Source organism: Psammomys obesus, unplaced genomic scaffold, assembly GCF_907164565.1.
Source record: "Psammomys obesus unplaced genomic scaffold, mPsaObe1.curated_primary_1811, whole genome shotgun sequence".
Taxonomy (NCBI): Eukaryota; Metazoa; Chordata; class Mammalia; order Rodentia; family Muridae; genus Psammomys; species Psammomys obesus.
Genome location: NW_026596088.1, coordinates 7,452,812 through 7,474,207, shown reverse-complemented (window position 1 = coordinate 7,474,207; position 21,396 = coordinate 7,452,812). Strand labels below are relative to the sequence as shown.

Below are 21,396 nucleotides of genomic sequence, written 5' to 3'. Positions count from 1 at the left end.
GAGAGGTTGTGGAGAAAGGGGAACCCTCCTCCACTGCTGGTAGGAATGTAAACTGGTACAACCACTCTGGAAATCAATCTGGCACTTTCTCAGACAACTAGGAATAGCGCTTCCTCAAGATCCAGCCATACCACTCCTAGGCATATACCCAAAAGAGGCTCAAGTACACAAAAAGGACATTTGCTCAACCATGTTTGTAGCTGCTTTATTTGTAATAGCCAGAAGCTGGAAACAGCCCAGACGCCCCTCAACTGAAGAATGGATGCAGAAATTGTGGTACTTCTACACAATGGAATATTGCTCAGCAATGAAAAGTAAGGAAATCATGAAATTTGCAGGTAAATGGTGGGACCTGGAAAGGATCATCCTGAGTGAGTTGTCCCAGAAGCAAAAAGACACACAGTATATACTCACTCATATAAACATACAACATAGGATAAACCCACTAAAATCGGTACAGAGTACCCTTTATAATGTCAGGGGTTGGCACTCTCTGGTAGGTTGGGTCTTTAGTTGGGCCAGACATTGATTGGGCATTTCCTTAGTCTTTGTTCTGTGTGCTCTATCCTCATCCCTGTACAACTTGTAGACAGGGCAAATCCTGGGTCAAAGTTTTTGTGGGCAGGTTGGTGTTCCCCTCTCTCGACTAGGGGACTAGTCTAGTTAGTGGGTGTCCTGTTCAGTCTCTGTGGCCTCTGCTACTAGTAGTCTCTGCTTGAGTTCCCTCATATCCTCCCAGGAGCCTACCCCAACTTTGTTCTCCAGCTTATCACAGGATGTCCCCACCCTCAGTTTCCCCTTTCTCTACAGGCCTTCTGTCCTCTCACCCTCACTCTCCACAGGTCTGATCTCCACCCTCTTAACTCTCTGTGCCCTCTCCTACCTTGTTTCCTCTCTTCAGTCACTACCTCTGTCTATTCCGTCTCCCTTTCATGCATCCTCCCTTGGATCCTCAATGTTACTTACCTTCTTTGGGTTTGTGCCTCATAGTATGCTTATCCTGTACTGTATGGCTAAAATCTACTTATAAGTGAGTACATACCATGTGTGTCTTTTTGAGTCTGGGTTACCTCACTGAGGATGATCTTTTCTAGTTCCCATTTGCCTGCAAATTTCATGGTTTCTTTTTAATAGCTGAGTAGTATTCCATTGTGTATCCATTCTTCACTTGGGGGACATCTAGGTTGTTTCCAGATTCTGGCTAGTATGAACAAAGCTTCTATGAACATAGTTAAGCAAGTGTATTTGCTGTATGATGGAGTATCTTTTGGATTCATATCCAGGAGAGGAATAGCTGGGTCTTGAGGTAAGGCTATTCCTAAATTTCTTAAAAAGTGCCAGATTGATTTCCAAAGTGGTTGCACAAGTTTACATTCCCACCAGCAATGGAGGAGAGTTTCCATTTCTCCACATCCTCTCCAGCATGTGTTGTCACTTTATTTTTTGATCTTAGCCATTCTGATGGGTCTAAGATGGAATCTCAGAGTTGTTTGGATTTGCCTTTTCCTGATGACTGAAAATGACTAAGGAAGGGCCACAGTATGAACCACAGACACCCACACGGCCTCTGGCATCAGCGTATGCCACAGGCCTCAGCATGGTCTCTGATGGCAGTACAGACCAGACACCAACACGGTCCTCTGCCACAGAGTGGGCCACAGACACTAGCATGGCGGTAACACAGGGCGTGGATACCAAGATGGCCCCCAGAAGCTGCATGGTCCTTCTTGTTTTTTTTTTTTTCTTTATAATTGATCCTGTTGGCTCTGCTTTTAGAATTTTACCTAAGAAGAATTATTTGTTCAGATCAGTGTCATGGAGGCTCCACTCTGTTTTCTTCTGGTTTTTTAGTTTTCAGATTTCACGGTTAATCCATTTGAGGGTGATTTTTTTGTTTGTTTGTTTGAAACAAGGTCTTGCTATATAGCCCTGGTTAGCACTGTAGGCTGATTATTCTCACATGCAGTATAAAATAAGGTTCAGTTTAATTCTTCTGAATATGAATAACTGTTTTCCCATCTAGGGAATAAACTTTCTCTATTTTGTTTTTGGAGCACTGTTAAGAACGGACTGTCAACTGCATGGGTTTGCCCCAGGGTTCCCCTTTCTGCCGCATTGCTCAGTGTCCGTTTCGGTGACTGTGGTTTTCTGTTACATTTTGGAGTCATGTTATGTGAAGTCTCTAGCTGAGTCCTTTGCTCAGGTTCCTTTCACTATTTGGAACCTTTACATTTCTCTGAGAAGTTTTGAATAGTTTTTGCTATTTCTGTAAAAAAAAAAAAAAAAAAAAGCTAGAAATGATAATAATAATAAAAATAATGCTGGTAATTTTTGTGGTTTTTAAATTTTTTCTGATTTTGAGTTAACTATTTAACATGTTTATGCATATGTATGTAAATTTCTTACTTAACATTGTATTTATTTTGAAATCATTTTTATCATGTAAAAACTGGAATAATGTTGATAACACACACATACACAAAGCACAACAGAGGCTTTTCAGTATAATAAATGAACTGCATTAAAGGGTTTAAAAAATCTGCCACATCTCTCCCCAGAAAGAACTGCTAGACTTTTAGCACAACATTAGAGCTACACTGTTGCATGAGCACATTTGTTGCTGTCATGTAAAACACACTAAGATAATGTATAAAACTGGCCCTTGCTTCTGATCTTGAGAGAAAAGAGATTATTTACAACTTCAATTCAATATATAAGAAACTGGGGCTGGAGAGTTGTCTCAGAGGTTAAGCGCACACTGGCTATTCTTCCAAAGGTCCTGAGTTCAATTCCCAGGAACTCCATGGTGGCTCACAACCATCTGTGATGAGATCTGGTGCCCTCTTCTGGCCTGCAGGCACAAATGAAGGCAGAATACTGTATAAATTATATGTTTACACACACACAATATACATACATACGAAACTGCTGGGCGTACACTTTTAATCTCAGCACACACCTTTAATCCCAGAACTCAGGAGGCAGAAGCAGGTGGATCTCTGTGAGTTCTAGGCCAGCCTAGAGTGGGTTCCAGGACAACCATAGCTACACAGAGAAACCCTGTCTCAAAGAACAATATCTCTACATACATATACATGTGTGTCTATACATACACACACACAAGTTTCCACAATGGATTTTGTGTCCTGAGGCTGTGTCAGTTCTTAGAGCATAGCTGTTTTTGAGAATGGCAAGTTTCCTGGAGTAAGAGGATTTTAAAGAATGAGATTCTATGACATTTCAAAAAAAATATTCTTGTGCCACCACCCACTTCTGTTCAAGATCACTCAAGACTCCTGTGGTTTGGGGATGGACAGTTTCTACCTAGGCTCTAACTTCTGTGTTTCTTTTTCCATTTTCTGCTTTGGGTGTCTTATACTTCCTACTAGTATATACGTATTCATCCTGTTGGCTTTAGTGTTTCACAGGAGCCACAGCACGTAGCAAGTAAATTAAAACTTAACCAGCAGGGCAAACTAAGTCAGCATACAAAGAGAGTTACTGCAATTTTATCCGGAAACGGGGAAGGAATTTCCTGTAGCAACTTGGTGTATCTTCCCTCCTGGTGTCCCACATTTGTGATATGTCAGGCACGTGGACATCACTGAGCATTTCCGTGACACATGGAAAACACTACTGAGGGAAATCATGTAAGAACAGATGTACACATATGTATGGGTTCACACATGTGTATATGAGATGTGTGTGTGTGTGTGTTTGTACAGATACCATCTTCATTATCTTTTAGCTTTGAAGAACTTTTCACAGTCCTAGAGGAAAGACAAGAAGAGCTGGGCATCTCTGGCTTTGGTGTCTCCGTGACTACCATGGATGAGGTTTTCTTCAAGTGAGTAATAATCCACAAGGAAGGTCAGAGAAAGGCTGCCCCCTCCCCGCAGCTACACTTTGAAAGCAATTCTCATTTTGTTTCAGGCTACACAAAGGGGAAGGAGCGACCTTAGCGGGTTAGAAATGCCAACCTGAGTCTCGCCCCCATGCCCAGCAGCACCATCTGCTCCCTGATTCCCAGCACCCTGCCTTTGGAATAGTCTTTGTTCTCACAACTCTTCTTGGTCATGTCACGTGGAGGCAGCTTCTAGAGCACCACTTTGCCCCAGAAGCCCTCAACATCTTCTCATACTGTGGCATCTGTTATTCTCTAGCATTTCTCCTTTATATTAACACAACAACACACACATAAACACAGAATCCTGAGCCAAAGACGACAAATTAACCATGTATCCATTTGCCTTATAAGGTAATCTGTATATTTCTTTAGTCTAGAAAATTTAGAAAAACAAAAATATCAGAGTTCTATAGAATTAGAAATATCATGAAACTAAAACTACAATCATCACTGTAATTTTGTAAAATGTAGGATATTTAATAACCACTTAGCCCTGAAAACAAAAACACCTTGTCTTGGAACTTTGTGCATGATTAGTTCATTTTGTACCTTGGGGCTGGGGCTGGGGCTGGGGTTGGGGCTGGCGCTTGGAGGCCAAGAGCTTTTCTTACACGCGCAAAGCCTTGTATTCAATCTACAGTGCCAGAAATGTTAGAATGCTGGCGACGAAACCTCCAGGCCTCAGGCACATCAGGCAATTTCTTGACCATTGAGATTCAGCGTTTCTCCACACCCACACCCAAAGCACGTTTTCCATCATTAAGAATAGTATTGTATATAACACCCATTTAGAAAGGTTTCTATTCATGAAAATTTCTGAAGGACAGGAGTTAGGGAACTAATATTATAGTTAGAAGTTATTTTTAACATATATATTTTTAAAAATCAACTCTCTTTGTCTTTGTCTGTCTCTGTCTATCTCTGTCTCTCTGTCTCTCTGTCTCTGTGTGTGTGTGTGTGTGTGTGTGTGTAGGGTCAGCAATCTGGAAGACTTGGCGTTGAACACCGTGTCTACCCGTTCAACTTCCACAGTGAGCCAAAGCATAAGTGAAGAAAACCAGAATATGAATGTGCCCAGAAATTTTGAGAGCCCGGATTACCAAAGAGGACATTCTAATTCTTCATCTAACACTGGGGTGAGCACCTTTCCCAACTATATAATGCCAACATAGAAGAAGACATTTTACTCAGCTTAGTTCAGAAGAGTTTTGAAGTTCTTGGAGTGAGCCCATTCACAGAGGGAAACATTTGTAAGGGAATGTTTCACTTAAGTTTCTAACTCAAATGTGAAATAGCAAAGGTTAAAAAACAGGTTTATTTTAATTGTTCTATATAATTGATTTACTCATTATGCGGTGCGTGTGTGTGTGTGTGGACAGCTGCATGTGGAGACCAGAGAACAACTGAGCCTAAGAGGAGGGCTCTGTGGAGTTGATTCTCTCCTTCCACCCTGTGGATTCTGGAGACCCAGGGGAGGTCACTAGGCTGTGCAGTGAGCACCTTTATCCATTCCACCATCTCACCAGCCCAATTTTACTTTCACAGTTCATCTTCCTTATAGAACTGTTATTTTCTTCAGAGCCGAAGAAGATTTTTTTGCTGGTACAAACGACTACGATCCCTGCCCACACGCACACACAAAAATGACATTTCACTCCTCCTGTGGCTGGGCTGCAGAGTCCCTGCATTCCTGCGGCGATGCCACCTCACTGTCTAACCTTTGTGTGTTGCTCTCCTGATTTGTATTTCTCACAAAGGTTTGCATGGGTGTGCAGCAGAGATTCTCAGAGGGTGGGTACATTTATCTGAGTTTCTTGGAAGTTCTTAGGTTTTTCCAGCAGAACTTGGGAGCTTGTGAATTCTAGACATTTGTATACAATGTTTGTATTTGTGTGCAAATGTATAGGTTTGTATACAATGTCTAGAATTTTGAGTTAAAATTGTGATTTCCCACTGTCACTTACTGGACACTTGTCTTGTGTCAAGCTGAGGTAACACGGATGGGGTTATTTCGGGGAGCTGGAGATATCCAAGTGTGCGCTGTATCTGACATGATGCCTCGTCACCTCCTCTCCATGCTCCTTCTTCCCAGTTTCTTCCTCATGTGGAAACCTAGATAAACTGTGGGACATTTCTATTGCTCTCTGACTTTTTCCTTTCAGTTTTTGAGGGAGAGGTCAGAGCTGGTGGGTCAGTCTAGAAAAAAGCTGATCACTGGGGCAAAACACTTTTTATTTTCTCATTATAGAACTCTAAGTGAGAAGCAGTCTCCTAAAAGCAGACACTGTCCTTGTCCCGTCCATGAGCATTATGGGAGAGAAAGGTTCTCCCTCCACATTTTACTTTATTTCTAGTCAAAGATAGCACCAGTGTGGTTTCTTTTATTCAGAACATACTGGCTGACTAGCGATATTTTCTCACTTAGAATTATGGGGTGTCTAAGTGTTGGGGAGCATACAATAATTGTATTTTAAAACTGCAATGTGCTTAAAATGCTCTTCTTTGACTCTCAGGAACCTTTTCTAAAGAAGCCTGTATTTAAAGCAAAGGGTTCCGTTATTTAACTGAGAACAAACCCGCAGTCAGCTACAGACTGGTCCTGAGAGCTTGCAAAACAGACAAAAGGGTATATTCGTGTACATTTTCAAAGAGGTTAAGAGAAAAAAATATGTTGGGCACCTTGCAGTTTTAAACTAAATTCTTCTGTTGCCCTGACATCCTGTAACCCTGTAGACCACAGAGCCAGAAAGCTGGCCATAGAAACTTGCTATGAAACATGATGCTGAAAGACGGCATTTAATGCAAGAGAACGGTGTGGTATCCTGCAAAGAGGCGTTAGGAACACGTCAGAGACAATCCCGTTTCGGGAACTTTCCCAGTAACGAAGCTAGGCGCGGGGCTGTCTTGCCTCCAGGGAACACTCTGCAGCAGGCCTCCCAGCTGCTCTTCCTCCGTGCACATCTGTCGTCACACCGATGAAGACATTTCTAGCGCCAATGGCTTCCATCAAGGCCCGTGGCCACCGTAACGCTGTCCTCTCCCCTCCCGCAGTGGGCTCTGTTCGGCCAGCAGTTCCGAGCCATGTTCATCAAAAGGGTCCTGTTCTCTTGGCGCAACTGGAAGATGCTGCTGCTGCAGTTGCTGGCCCTCCTGGGCCTCATGTATCTTCTAATAAAAGGCATAAGCTTCTTGAAGCAGGAAGAGCCTGCCAGGGTGATGGACCTGGAGCAGTACGGCGAGACGGTCGTGCCTTTCTCCGTCTCTGGAGATCCTCGGCTGACCCAGGATCTCACCAAAAATCTCGAGATCCTATTGAAGGCTAAAAACCAGAAACTTCAGGAAGTGGAAGGTAAGTCTCTTGCAAACAGCGTGAGTGACATTGGATGAAGTTCTGCTTAGATTAGGAAGGTCCAGCTGGAATGTTTAGCTCTTTGTTCCTATTCACTCTTATCCTGTCCTATTTTCTTTTCTCTTCTCCCGTCCTCCCTCCCCCCTCCTTCTTTTATTTTGTAATCAATTTTACAAAGTCATACATTCAGAGAAAAAACAAACAAACAAACAAACAACCTTCAAGGCCATTATTGTTAACAGCAAATGGAGATACTCTGACGTGGAGAGGGTCGTGTACCATAATGAGGAGCAAAGATATGATTTTTAGGGAAAATAAGTCCTTTCGAAGCAGCCACATATCAGGAAAACTGGATAAGGGGGTATCCAGAAAAAGACCGTAAGCCTTGTGCTCTTCTAACTCTAAAGGCTATTTCATTGCACGGATGGAATACACAGAAGCTGAGAGAGCAGCTATTTTTCATCAAAGGATCCAAGTTCCTGAATTTTCTAATTAAACATTGACAGAACAGAGGCAAAAATAAATGACTCCACGGCAATAGCAGGAGATTTTTAAACTTTACTTTCAATAATGAGCATATCAAGCAGACAGCATTTCAAGAATAAATGGTGTTTTCAACTAACACCGTAGGTCAAAAGAGACTAACAGAATGTCCAGTCCAGTACAAAATAATTTATATTTTTGTCAAGGGCACAGTATCATGGTCCACTTCCTGATCTTAGCAAAAATTGAGCTTTTGTCCATATAATGTTGGCAATATGCTTGTTTGTCCTGGTTAGTTTTTTTTCTCAACTTGACATAAGCTAGAGTAGTCTGAGGAGAGGGACTATCAGTTGAGAAAATGGGTCCATAAGATTAGCCTGTGGGCCAGTCTGGGGAGACTTTCTTGTTAATGATTGATGAAGGAGGGCCCAACTCCCTGTAGGTGGGGCCACCTCTGGGCAGGGGCTCCTGAGTTGTTTAAGAAAGAAGGCTGAGAAAACCATGAGGAACAAACCATTAAGCCGTGTTCCTCCATGGTCTCTACTTCAGTTCCTGCCTCCAGGTTCCTGCCATAATTTCGTGTCCTGATTTCCCTCAGTAATGGAGTGCGGACCTGAGAATCACAAGCTGGAAAAAACAAACAACAGCAACAAGAAAAAACGCTTTCCTCTCCAAGTTGCTTTTGGTAATAGTGTTTTCTCACAGCCATAGAAACCCTAACTAAGACACTGTTGTGTGTAGCCTTCATTATGTTTAGGGATGCCCCATCAATTCCCAGTTTCTTCAGGGCTTTTATCATGAAAGGGTACTGGATCCTTTTCTGTATCTAGTAAGATGATCATGTGATGTTTGTCCTAGAGTCCATTTATATGAGCCATCACACTCGTCTGCTTATCTCTGTTGAAACATGTCCACATCTCTGGGATAAATCTAACTCTATTATTGATAAATTTTTTGATGTGTTCCTGTGTTTGTTTTGCAAGTGTTTCACTGTGAGTTTTTGTAACTCTGCAGGGACATTGGTCTATAATCTTCTTTTGTTACTGTTGAACCTTTACCTAGTTTTGCTATCGGAGTAATTCTGGATTTGTTAAAAAAAAAAAAAAAGAGTCTAGTACTGTTCTTTCTTTGAATGGAATGTTTTGTCTTTTCTTAATTCTCATTTTATTAACTGTGCTTTTGTTAACTGCTTTCTGCCTTTAGGTTTTTGGACATGTTTCTCATTCTCTTTGGTTTGAAGAGTTCTTTCTAGTATTCTATGTAGGGCCATAGGGTAAATTCATTTATCGTGCTTTTATCATGGGGTGGTTTCCTCTTGACATTTATGATCTTTCAGATCTTGAAATACATTATTCCAAGTCCTTCTTGCTTTCAAAAGTTCTGAGAAGCAGTAGCCATCACTCCAATAGCCTGCCTTTATGACTTGGTGTTTTTTTTATTATTATTTAATTTTATTTTATGTGCATTAGTGTGAAGGTGTCAGATCCCTTGGAACTGGGGAATTGAACCCAGCTCCCTTGGAAGAGCAGACAGTGCTCTTAACCACTGAGCCATCTCTCCAGCCCCGACTTGGTGTTTCTATCTTGCAGTTTTCAATGCACTTTCTGTATATTTAGTGTTTTAACTATGACATATGTAGTTTCTTTTCCATTCTTGACTATTTGGTTTCTACATGACTCTTGTACTTAAAGGAATTTCTATTTCTCTTAATTTAGCAATTTTTTTCCAAGGTTGCATAGAAAATGTTTTCTATTTCTTTGGTATGAAGTTCTTCTCCTTTTTCAGTGTCCACAATTTGTGGATTTGGTCTGTTCATGGTATCCCAATGATCAAACATGTTCTGTTCCTATCTTAAAAACTTACCAATATCTTTAACTGAATGTATCTGTTCTTCTACCCTTTCCTCACTCCCTCATATTCTGTCCTTACTGCATTCTATTCTGTTGTCAATGGTTTTATTAGCTTTGTATTTTATTTTTTAAATGTTTTATTTCCAGAATTTTATTTTAGTTTTTCTTCAGTATTTCTGATTCTATTTTGTATCTTCTGTTAGCATCCTTATTTTAGTTAGTTCTTTATTAATATTCTTTTATTTCTAGAAACATATATAGAATTATTATATTTAACTCTTTGGGGTTAACTTAGTTAATTAATCTAGATCTTTCTCATTTGGAGCCATTATTCTAGTATTGATAGTTTTGGAGGAGATAAATTATCATAGTTTCTCATGTTACTTGTGTTTTGCATTGAGACTTGAGCATAAGAAGTTTGATCATTGTTTGCTGCTGTTTTTATCACCATTTAAAATTTTTCCCAAAAGACATTTGGAAACATTTATGACTGTAGTAGACAGTGTATGTTTACAAAGACAGAGGAACATGAATTAGAATAAAGTTATGATCGTATTCATAAGATTTGGGGTCAAGATAAGAGGTAGTTTGAACTTTATTGCAAGTTCTATTCAAGTACTTAGAAAACATCCAATAAATTATTTACATTAGGAAGCTGATATCTAAGTCTGGATAACAGAAATGAAAGTAAAGGATGCCGGAGGAAGAGGAAGATGCAACTGGGAAATAATGCAGAGAAGCACTCTTCGGAAGATGTATCAAGAAACATCAGAAGGGAGTTGGATGGAATGAAACCCAAAGAATCAGAAAGGGCCGGTTAAATGAAGACTGTACTGTTGCTGGAGACAAGCAGGTCAAGATGGGTTGTGTAGCAAAACAGAGCAGTTCTAACTAGAGGCCATAGATGGCTGGTGAGAGAGTAGAGTCACCATGGAAAGGATTAAGAAACGACTACAGAGTGGCCAATTCCTGTTTGGCTTGATAGACAGCTAAGTGCTTCATATCCTCACATCTAATCCTCACAATCCTCATGATCTTTGAAACTAATTTAAATCTAAGAAGATCCAAAAGATGGCTCTAAAAATTGATTACACTCAAACAACAATAAATGACAAGGAGGGTTCTAGGGAAGATGCTTAATTCTCAATCAAAAGGGAAAACAGGATAGATACCAGAAGCAGTAGAAGAGAGGGAACAGGATAGGAGCCCACCACAGATGTCCTCTAAAAAACTCCAACCAGCAGGGGATCAAAGCAGATGCAGAGACTCACAGCCAAACTTTGGACAGGGCACAGCAGTCTTATAGAAGAAGGGGGATATAAAAGGGTCTGGAGGTGACAGGAGGCGTTCCCCTCTCAATGAACTAGGGAAGAGGGATAGGGAAGGGAGAAGGAAGGAGGGTGCAACTGGGAGGATATGAGGAAGGGAGCTACAACTGGGACACAAATTGAATGAATTGTAAATAATGACAATAATAATAATGATAATAATAAAACCTAAAAAATTTTGACAGTTTTAAAATTATTTTTCCAAAAGCTATCTAAATAAACACTGTCAATATGCTATAAAATTAGATCTTATTGCTAGGTAGAAACACACAATATAGGCTAAAGTATTCTCTTCAAAAATTCATATGTATGTATACATATATGCATATAATATGTATGTTATAATCATGCCACATATGTTATACATAGTTCTCAACTAAATATTGCTCAGCCTTCTTTGATTGACAAGGAGAGTAAATGAATCATTTCATTTTGATTTATTCAACTAAATATTTACTGTATATTTAAAAATGAAGACTAAAATACATAGAAAGGATACTGTGAAGGGATAAATTATTGATAAATGCATTCCTCCACTGAGGGGCATCTGGGCTTTTTCCAGATTCTGGCTATTACAAATAAGGCTGCTACAAACGTGGTTGAGCAAATGTCCTTATTGTGTACTTGAGAATCTTTTGGATATATGCCTATAGGGATGGATGCACAAATTGTGGTATATCTACACAACGGAATATTACTCAGCAATAAAAAACAAGGAAATCATGAAATTTGCAGGGAAATAGTGGGATCTGGAAAAGATCATCCTGAGTGAGCTATCCCAGATACAGAAAGACACACACAGTATATACTCACTCATATAGACATATAATATAGGATAAACCTACTAAAATTTGTACACCTAAAGAAACTAATCAAGAGGGAGGACTCTTGCTAAAATGCTCAATTCCTATCCAGAAAGGCAAAGAGGATAGACTTCAGAAGAAGGAGAAAAGAGGGAACAAGTCAGGAGCCTGACACAGAGGACCTCTGAAAGGCTCTGCCCTGCAGACTATCAATGCAGATGCTGAGACTTATGGGCAACCTTTGGGCAGAGTGCAGGGAATCTTATGAAAGAAGTGGAAAACAGTAAGATCTGGAGAGGACAGGAACTCCACAAGGAGAACAACAGAACCAAAAAAATCTGAGCACAGGGTTCTTTCCTGAGACTGATATTCCAACCAAGAACTATTCATGGAGATAACCTAAGACCCCTGCACAGATGTAGCCCATGGCAGTTCAGTGTCCAAGTGGGTTCCATTGTAATAGGAACAGGGACTGTCTCTGACAAGAACTGATTGGCCTGCTCTTTAATTACCTCCCCCTGAGGGGGAAGCAGCATTACCAGGCCACAGAAGAAGACAATGCGGCCACTCCTGATGAGACCTGATTGACTAGGATCAGAAGGAAGGAAAAGAAGACCTCTCCTATCAGTGGACTTGGGGAGGGGCATGCGTGCAGGGGTTGGAGGAAGGGAGGGATTGGGACGGGAGGAGGGAGGGAACCACGGGGGGATACAAAGTGAATAAAGTGTAATTAATAAAGAAAAAAAGAAAAAAATTATTGATAAATGGAAGAGTCCTTTAAAAAGAGGAAACTAAGTGATGATGACAGGTCACACCAGGTTCACAAGAGAATCAATCCCTTGAGCTTAGGTGTTTTACCACTCAATTTCACAGCGCTTCCTCATTGGGTAAACCAGACAATGACAGCATCGTGACTGAAATGGATAGGAACAAGAAAAACAACAAAAGCGGAGTTTAGTGCTCAAAGCCGAGATTCTGGAATCAGAGGGTCCGACTTTAGGCTGCTGAGCTTTGTAGCATTCTCCTGCGAGACTCGTTACCCAGTGTCCCTTGTCCTCCACTTGCTCATCCGAAAATGGCAAAAACGGAGTTGTTGTGAGGAGTGAATACGTCATCGTGCACCCCTGTAGCAGCTTGGAAATAAGAGTGTATATGTGAGTGGTTGTTGTGGTTCGAGCATAACCATTTAGAATTTTAAATTTGGTTTTTATCGAAGTCTGTTCTCTGCCAAGTTCACGATGTAATAATCATGCACACTGACTGCTACAATGTCCTACCCATCTCCTGGATCTCCACACTGTCCCAGTGTGCTGCCATGCAAATCTCTCTTTCATGTTCACGTCTGTTTACTGTGTGCATCTAAGTGTATGTAAGAGGGAGGAAGAGAGCAGATAGTGAGTGTGTGTGCGTGCGTGCGTGCGTGTGTGTGTGTGTGTGTGAGAGAGAGAGAGAGAGAGAGAGAGAAAGGAAAGAGAGAGACTGGATTTAGCTAGGGACATCTGGGTTTATCCAAGACACTGATTCTCTGTTCAAATACGCAGCCGATAAAGCTTTTCTTCCACTCTGTGGGTGATCTCAGCCCTTCAGTTTCAAAATTTCTACCTTTTGATTAATAGTTTTATTTTCTGTGCACCTGGAGTCCTATGCAGAAAATCTCTACCTGTGCCTGCATGTCCAAAGCACCTCTTGCTTTATCCTCTAGCAGGTTGGGAGGGCTGGGTCTCACGAGATCCTTTGCTCATCTAGAGTTGAATTTTGTGCAAGGTGAAATGGAAGCATGTGATCTCATTCTCCTGAATGTTGACACCATTCGTTGAAGAGACCGCATCTTCTCTAGTATATAACTTCAGCTTCTTTGTCAAAACTTGTATGGCTACAGTTGTGGAAACTGTTATCTGGGTCTCCTATTCCAGTCAGTTGGTGTATGTGTCTTATTTCTTGTGTCGGTACCACGGTTCTGTAGTATAACCTGAATTCAGGTGTGGTAATACCTACCATAATAATTCTTTTTGTTTGGGATTGCTTTGTTTATCCTTGGTCTTTTTTGCTCCCATAGAAAATTTAAGACTAATTTCTTTGTATCCGTGAAGATTGGCCCTAGAATGTTTATTGTTATTGTATTGAGAATGTAGATTGCTTTGGGTAGGATGTTTATTTTCATGTATTAATTCTTCTGACCCATGAATACGGAACGTCTTCCCATTTTCTAGGATCTTCTCTAATTTATTTATTCAATATCTTCAATATTTTGACTGCAGCTATCCTTTATTTTCTTAGTTAGGTTTATTTCTATGTATTTATTTATGTGACTATTGTGAATGAGACTCCATGATATCTTTTCAGGTTGTTTTGTTTTGTTTTGTCATTGATATATAGAAAGGCTAATGATTTTTGTTTGTTAATTTTGTTAAAGTTGGTCTACCACCCTGAAGTGTTTATTAGCTCATAAATATTTGAGGGACTCTTTGGGGCCTCAAATATATAGAATCATTCTATCCTTCAATATGGATATTTTGAATTTTTACTTCTTTTGTTTCTCTTATTATTCTAGCTAAAATGTCAAGCAGTGTGTTGGCTAGGAATGGAGACAGTAGACAGCTTTGTCTTGCAATGCTTTGAGGTTTTCTCTGTTTAGCACTATATGGCCTTTAGGTTATCATATACAGCCCTCATTAGGTGAGGTATTCTCCCTTCATCCATTTCCATGACTTATGAAACGATATTAGATTCTGTAAAAAGCCTTTTCTGCATCTATTGATGCAATCATGATTTCTGTAGTTGTGTCTGCCTTTGATGAATTTGACTATGTATATGTGGACCAAGCTAACTTGATCATGACAGGTCATCTTTCTTATGCAATCTTGAATCCAGATTGGCCATATTTTGTTGAGAACCTTTGCAATGATGGTCATCAGAGATCTTGTTCTATAATTTTATTTCTTTTTGTTGTGCCTTTTCTTGACTTTTCTGTCAAGGTAACAGTAGATTCACAAAAACAGTTTTCCAGCATTCTTTGCTTTTCTATTTAATGTAATAATTTGAGTAGTATTGTTAGCATCTCTCTGGAGGTGTAGTAGAATTTTGCAATGAATTGATCTGGTCCTGATCTTTTCTTACTTTGGACAGTTTTAATTACTATTTAAATCTCATTGTTTATTATAAATCTGATTAAATTGTTTATTGCATCTTGATTTAACTTTGGCAGGTTTCATGTGTCTCAAATTTAATTATTTATTTTTAATTTTATAATTGAGGGGAACATGAGTTTTTAAGCTAAGTTTATTCAGTTTTCTGAATTTATTTGTATCTGTTGACATGTCTCTTTTTCATTTCATTTGTCTTCTTTCTCATAATTTGCCCAATGGTTCCCTCTCCTCCTTCTTCTCTTCCTCCTTTTCTATCTCCTATTTTTTTCTATTAGTTAAGAATCTAAAATTTATTTTTAGTTTTAGCGCCATAGCCAATAGCCACAAAGCTTTACAAATCTGATATAAACATAAAACTTATATATAAGAACTCCTCTTTTAGATCTTGGGTTTTTATTTTGGGTCTGTTTGGGCAGATTTAATTTGTATCATCTTGGATTCATGGAATCTCTGAATGTTCTTACAAATTTATAGTTTGTTGCTTAACTTTTTACTGTAATTCACACCATCCTCATCTGTTCTACTTTATCTTTCTACAAGGATAAGACAAGAAGAGTGCTTTATGTTGTTGAACTTAATTCTGATTTTTTTTTCCTTTTAAATCTTCACAGTTCCAAGTTACTCCTTGTTCTTTCATATTACATTTTCATTTAGCCTTCATAGTTCTGAGCAAGGTTTTTATTTTCTTTGAGATAATTTGTAAAAGCTAGAAGTAGGAGTTCTTACAAACATTTTTGTGTAGAAATGGAAGATTTTGAGAGCGAGAAAGAGATTTGAGTGGTAATATCTCTGGCCTGTATGTTGTTTAGTGAAACTGAGCTAAGAGACATAAAATCTGTAGGGCTAAGAAATGTTCTTGAAGTAAATGACCAAGATATATTGAGACTTCTTCGAAGCACCTGAGAGTGGAAATAAATCAGACAAGTAAAACTCTCAGGGTATTTCTCTTTAAAACACGTAGTCGGTAATCTTTATTGCAGCTGACCACTTGGCCACTCTTGTCTCCTCATTCCAGGTGACGTGCAGGACTATTTACTGACAGATAAAGAATGCATTTACTCATGCATCATTGCCTTTTCCTTTGATGTTATTAGAGGCAAAAAGACGTTTACCTTTTGGTTCAACAATGAGGCATACCACTCACCATCACTGTCCTTGTCAGTATTAGACAGCATCATTTTTATGTCTCTCTCTGGCCCTGATGCCACCATTACTGTCTCCAACAAGCCTCAGCCTGTGCGTGTCACTGACCAGAATTATGATAAAAGGTATGTGTGTTCTTGTTAAACCGGGATGCCTTAAGTTGATCCTTTTTTCCTGTCTCGCCATGCTGGTAATAAAATGCTATTGTTAGCTATCAGTATTGTCACGTTACCATTGTGTATCCCTCATTTATTCTTTTGCAGAAGTATATCAGGACTCCAAATAGTCTTTGACTTGCTCTTTGGGATGAGTATTTTCACCAGTACCTTTTGCCTCATGACAGTGACAGAGAGAGTTAGTAAAGCAAAGCACATCCAGTTTGTGAGTGGGGTCTACGCCTTTAACTTTTGGCTGTCTGCTCTGCTATGGGATCTCATCATCTACTTTGTTGCCTGTGTCCTACTGTTGGTGAGTGTTATATGTAGTGTCTTGATGTTGACTCTCATACACCATAGACATTTTCTGCTCGTCTGACATTTACTAAAATCTAAATTTCTCCAGAGAAGATAGCAAGATTAGTTATTTCTCTGGATAATCCAATCACAAACTATTCTGGAATATCTTTCAGAGGTTTAAAAACTATTCTTATATTTCTTTTTAACTAAAACACTCTCTGTTAGAACAGCTAACTTCTGGCATAATTGGCCAGCAATATGTAATTCCTCCAAAGCTGCTTTCTGTATGGAAGGACTCGTCATAACAGACTAGTAGCATACTAACAAACACTACAGATACTTCCCGAATCCCAGTGCTTTCCCCATTTCCCCATGTGTTGTAATTCTGGGTTATGTAAGAAATACTTGTTCTCAGATATTGAAGTTTTTCTCTAGAAAATTTAAAGTTATGTCATGGACCATTCAAAGTGTGTGTGTGTTTGTGTGTGTGTATTCATGTATGTATACACCTTTTTGCTTTTAAGACCATAGGTAATAAAATAGATAATGAAATAGATGTTGAATGCATAGTCTTCAATAAGCGAGACTGGGAGAAAAATTTTGGTCTGTTTATATTTTTTACTTTCTCTTGCTTTTCCCCATCTGGTGCCCTTATGCTCCCTTTAAAGGGTAAATGAGCTTCCATAGTTAAAAAAAAACACATCAATTTCTCTGTGTAATGACTGAACTATAATAAGCCAGGGGTATTTGGTGTCCTGACTATTTGGTGTTCTGTATGTTTGTTTGTATCTCTATGGGTATATAGAGTGGTGTTATATGGATATATCTGTATAATGTGTACAATTTGGGAAATTTTTTTCTATGAATTTGTTGAAGATCTGGTATATGAAATTGACTGGGGGTTCTTCTCCATCTATATCTGTTAATTGAAGATTTTGTATTTTCATGGCTTCCCACAGTTCTTGTGTATTCCTTTTGAGTGTCTACCTAATTTATTATATTCTTAGCATGTCTGGTATAATTCTCTTCTTTATCTTCGTGTGTGTGTGTGTGTGTGTGTGTGTGTGTGTGTGTGTTCATTCTACTTGTAAGGCTTTCCCCTAAGTTTTCTGGTTGGGTTATTGAGTTTTTCAGTTTCAGCTTCTTTCCATTATTTACAACTCTTTACTATATAACAACATCAATGGACTCAACTCTGATAAAAAGACACAGACTAACAGAATGGTTGTGGAAACAGAATACAACATTCTGCTGCATCCAAGAAACACACCTCTGCAACAAAGATAAATAGTAAAGGGTAAAGGGTAAAGGGCTGGAAAAAGGTTTTTCAAGCAAACGGAACCAGAAAACAAGCTGGAGTGGCTATCCAAATATCTAATTAAATAGACTTTCAACCAAAACTAATCAAAAAAGATGAGGAGGGGCAGTTCATTCTCACTGAAGGAAAAATCCACCTTGAGGACATCACAATCCTGAACATCTATGCCCCAAATACAAGAGCACCTATGTTTGTAAATGAAACATTATTAAAGCTTAAATCACATCGATTCCAACACTTTAATAGTGGGAGACTTCAACATTCCACTCTCACCAAGGGACAGCTCATCTAGACAGAAGCTAAATAGGGAAATAATGACACTTACAGAGGTCCTAAATCAAATGGACCTAATAGATGTCTACAGAACTTTTCACCCAAACTCAAAAGAGTATACCTTCTTTTCAGCACCTCATAGAACCTTCTCAAAAATTGACCATATAGTCAGGCACAAAGCAAGCCTCAATAGATACAAGAAGATTGAAATAATCCCTTGTATCCTATCAGACCACCAAGGCCTAAAACTAAGTCTCAACAACAACAGAAATAACAAAAAGCCTACACATACATGGAAACTAAACCACTCTCTACTCAATGACAGCTTGGTCAGGAAAGAGATGAAAACGAAATTAGAGACTTCCTAAAATTCAATGAAAATGAAGGCACAACTTATCCAAACTTATGGGATACAATGAAAGCAGTGCTAAGAGGAAAGTTCATAGCATTAAATGCCTCCAGAAAGAAGTTTGAGACATCTCATACATACAAGCAACTTAATGGCACACCTAAAAGCCCTAGAAAAAAAAAGAAGCAGACATACCCAAGAGGAGTAGACAATTGGAAATAATCAAATTCAGAGCTGAAATCAATAAATTAGAATCAAAGAAAACAATTCAAAGAATCAATGAGACCAAGAGCTGGTTCTTTAAGAAAATCAACAAGATAAACAAACCCTTAGCCAAACTAACTAAAAGACAGAGAGAAACTACCCAAATAAGCAAAATCAGAAACGAAAAGGGGGACATAACAACAGACACTGAGGAAATCCAGCCAATCATTAGGTCTTACTACAAAAGCATCTATGCCACAAAATTTGAAAATCTAAATGAAATGGACAATTTTCTTGATAGACTCCATTTACCAAAATTACATCAAGATCAGGGGAAAAGATTAAGCAAGCTGAGATAGAAAGTAAATAAACTGTAATTAGTACAAAAAATAAAAATTTAATAAAAAATAGATTAAACAGTCCTATATCTCCCAAGGAAATAGAAGCAATCATCAAAAAGTCTCCCTTATAAAGGAGAAAAAAAAAAGCCCAGGGCCAGATGGTTTCAGCACAGAATTCTACCAGACCTTCTTCAAAGAAGAGCTAACTCCAATCCTCTTTAATATATTCCACAAAATAGAAACAGAAGGAACATTACCAAACTCATTCTATGAAGCCACAGTCACCTTGATACCTAAACCACATAAAGACCCAACAAAAAAGAGAACTTCAGACCTATCTCTCTTATGAACATTGATGCAAAAATACTCAATAAAATACTTGCAAACCTAATCCAAGAACATATCAAAGATATTGTCAAGCATGACCAAGTAGGCTTCATCCCAGGCATGCAGGGGTAGTTCAATATATGGAAATCCATCAGCGTAATCCACCGTATAAACAAACTGAAGGAGAAAAACCACATGATCATCTCCTTAGATGCCGAAAAAGCATTTGACAAAATCCAACACCCATTCATGTTTAAAGTCTTGGAGAGATCAGGGATACAAGGCACATACTTAAACATAGTAGAGACAATATACAGCAAACCCATAGCCAACATCAAACTAAATGGAGAGAAACTTAAATCAATCCCATTGAAATGCTATCAATTATAAACCAATATCTCCAAGAGACTGATGAAAAAAAAAATCTTAAATTTATTTTTGAAGCGAGCTTAACATTGATTTATAGAACCTGATAATGCTAAAAAGTTTAAAATAACACAAATTAACCAACATAATTATGGCATTATTTTAATAATGGTGAATGGTGGATCCCTTAGTATTATAACATAGAGGAGTGATCTGTTAGTATTACCCCTTACCAAAAGGAAGCCAATAAAGTGGGGAATTGGTCTATAAAAACACGGAGACATTGAGAGTGGGGTCTACTTAGAACTGGTAGTAAAAGAAAGAACACAACTTGGGTCCATAGAAGTAGAATGAAATGAAGATATTCTAGGTCAAGGCAGAAGTAGAAAGGAAAGTGTAGTGTGCATTCCCGATGATGAGGAAGTCGCTCATCAACAAACTGATTTGGTTGGCGAAGAGTTAGTTCAATCAAAGGGACCTTTTTCCCCTTCACCAAATTTTCAGCCTTTCAGGTTAGGTCCTGCATAGTGCTATGATCAGAATCTGAACTACCATGCAAAGAGTCATAGTTTGAGAATCTGTTCACTTGCTGTTATAGCTATTTGGGAGCTATGGAATATCTGAGATGTGGTCCAGTTAGCAAAAACGGGTCATTGCGGCAAGTTTTTAACGTTATCAGCTCAGGCCTTATTTCCACCAGCTCCTTGTGTGCTTGTCAGCCAAGAAACAAGGAGCTCCCTGCAGGCTGCCAGTGATAGGAAGCACAGCAACGTAGACAGTCGCTAATACCCAACATTCGGTTTGTGTTTTCATGTCCCTCTCAGCTGGTGTTCCATATCACTCATGTAGATTTACTGTTGGAGAAATGGCACTTCCTCGACACAGCGTTCATCCTCGTGTTGTTTGGCTGGTCTGTCATCCCGTTCATCTACCTGCTAAGCTTTTGGTACAACACAAGTACCGGTGCCTACATCAAGATCTTTGTCTTCAACCACTGTTTAGGGTTTATAAGTATAATTGTGGATGCCGTGGTGAATATAATGCCAGGTAAGGGGATTACAAATTTTCTCCCTTTCAGGAGCTTCATGTGAATAAGGAAAAATGACTATTGAGAAAAAGCAACAGTACAGAATCCTTTTGTTCTGGGTTTCTGGGGAAAACATTTAGTGAACGAACTTTATTGAGTGCTTTAATATTATAGTGCTATGTTGAGTGTCGGCCGTTCTTTGTTAAGACCTTGTTTTCTTGGGTTTCCTCCTTTGATTGTAACACTCAAGGAGAACTGGCTAGTGTAGTGATGATCACAGATAGGAACCTATGAGACTGAAGAGTACTGCCACTCCTTCACCAAAACACACCGTAAACATTAATGTCTTAAGTTATTCAGCAATGTGCGTTGCAGAAACCAGGAGGAAAAGCTTCCAACAAACTTTCTGATATGAAGTTTTGTCCTCCCACTAGAATCTTTGGTTATCTGAAAGCACGTTAAGATTTATTATGTAATTTTCAAGGGCGCTAAAAAAGCCAGATGAAAGAAATTGTTCTCTAATTTGTAGAAGTTATTCTTCAATCTCACTCCCCAAATTAATCGCATTGCTATCAATTAGCCTCTTGTTTTATTTTATATTTCCTATTTCTGCTTTAACAAACTGCCAGCGATGTATAATTTGCATTGATTTAAACAGCCTTCCAGAATACCTAAGAGTCCTGAATAAACACAACTACTTGTTTTATGATGCAGCCATATCACTAGA

At 39.0% G+C, this 21,396-nt stretch overlaps 1 protein-coding gene across 1 annotated transcript in view; it reads left to right on the top strand.

Annotated features, from left to right (window-relative positions):
* Positions 1 to 21,396, top strand: part of LOC129691537 (phospholipid-transporting ATPase ABCA3-like) — a 92,412-nt gene that overhangs the window by 42,995 nt on the left and 28,021 nt on the right. The window contains exons 16-21 of the mRNA XM_055627699.1: positions 3,749 to 3,847; positions 4,881 to 5,043; positions 6,959 to 7,256; positions 15,882 to 16,134; positions 16,273 to 16,477; positions 20,467 to 20,689. Of these exons, the coding sequence (XP_055483674.1) occupies positions 3,749 to 3,847; positions 4,881 to 5,043; positions 6,959 to 7,256; positions 15,882 to 16,134; positions 16,273 to 16,477; positions 20,467 to 20,689 (1,241 nt within the window). The remainder of the gene's footprint in view (positions 1 to 3,748; positions 3,848 to 4,880; positions 5,044 to 6,958; positions 7,257 to 15,881; positions 16,135 to 16,272; positions 16,478 to 20,466; positions 20,690 to 21,396) is intronic.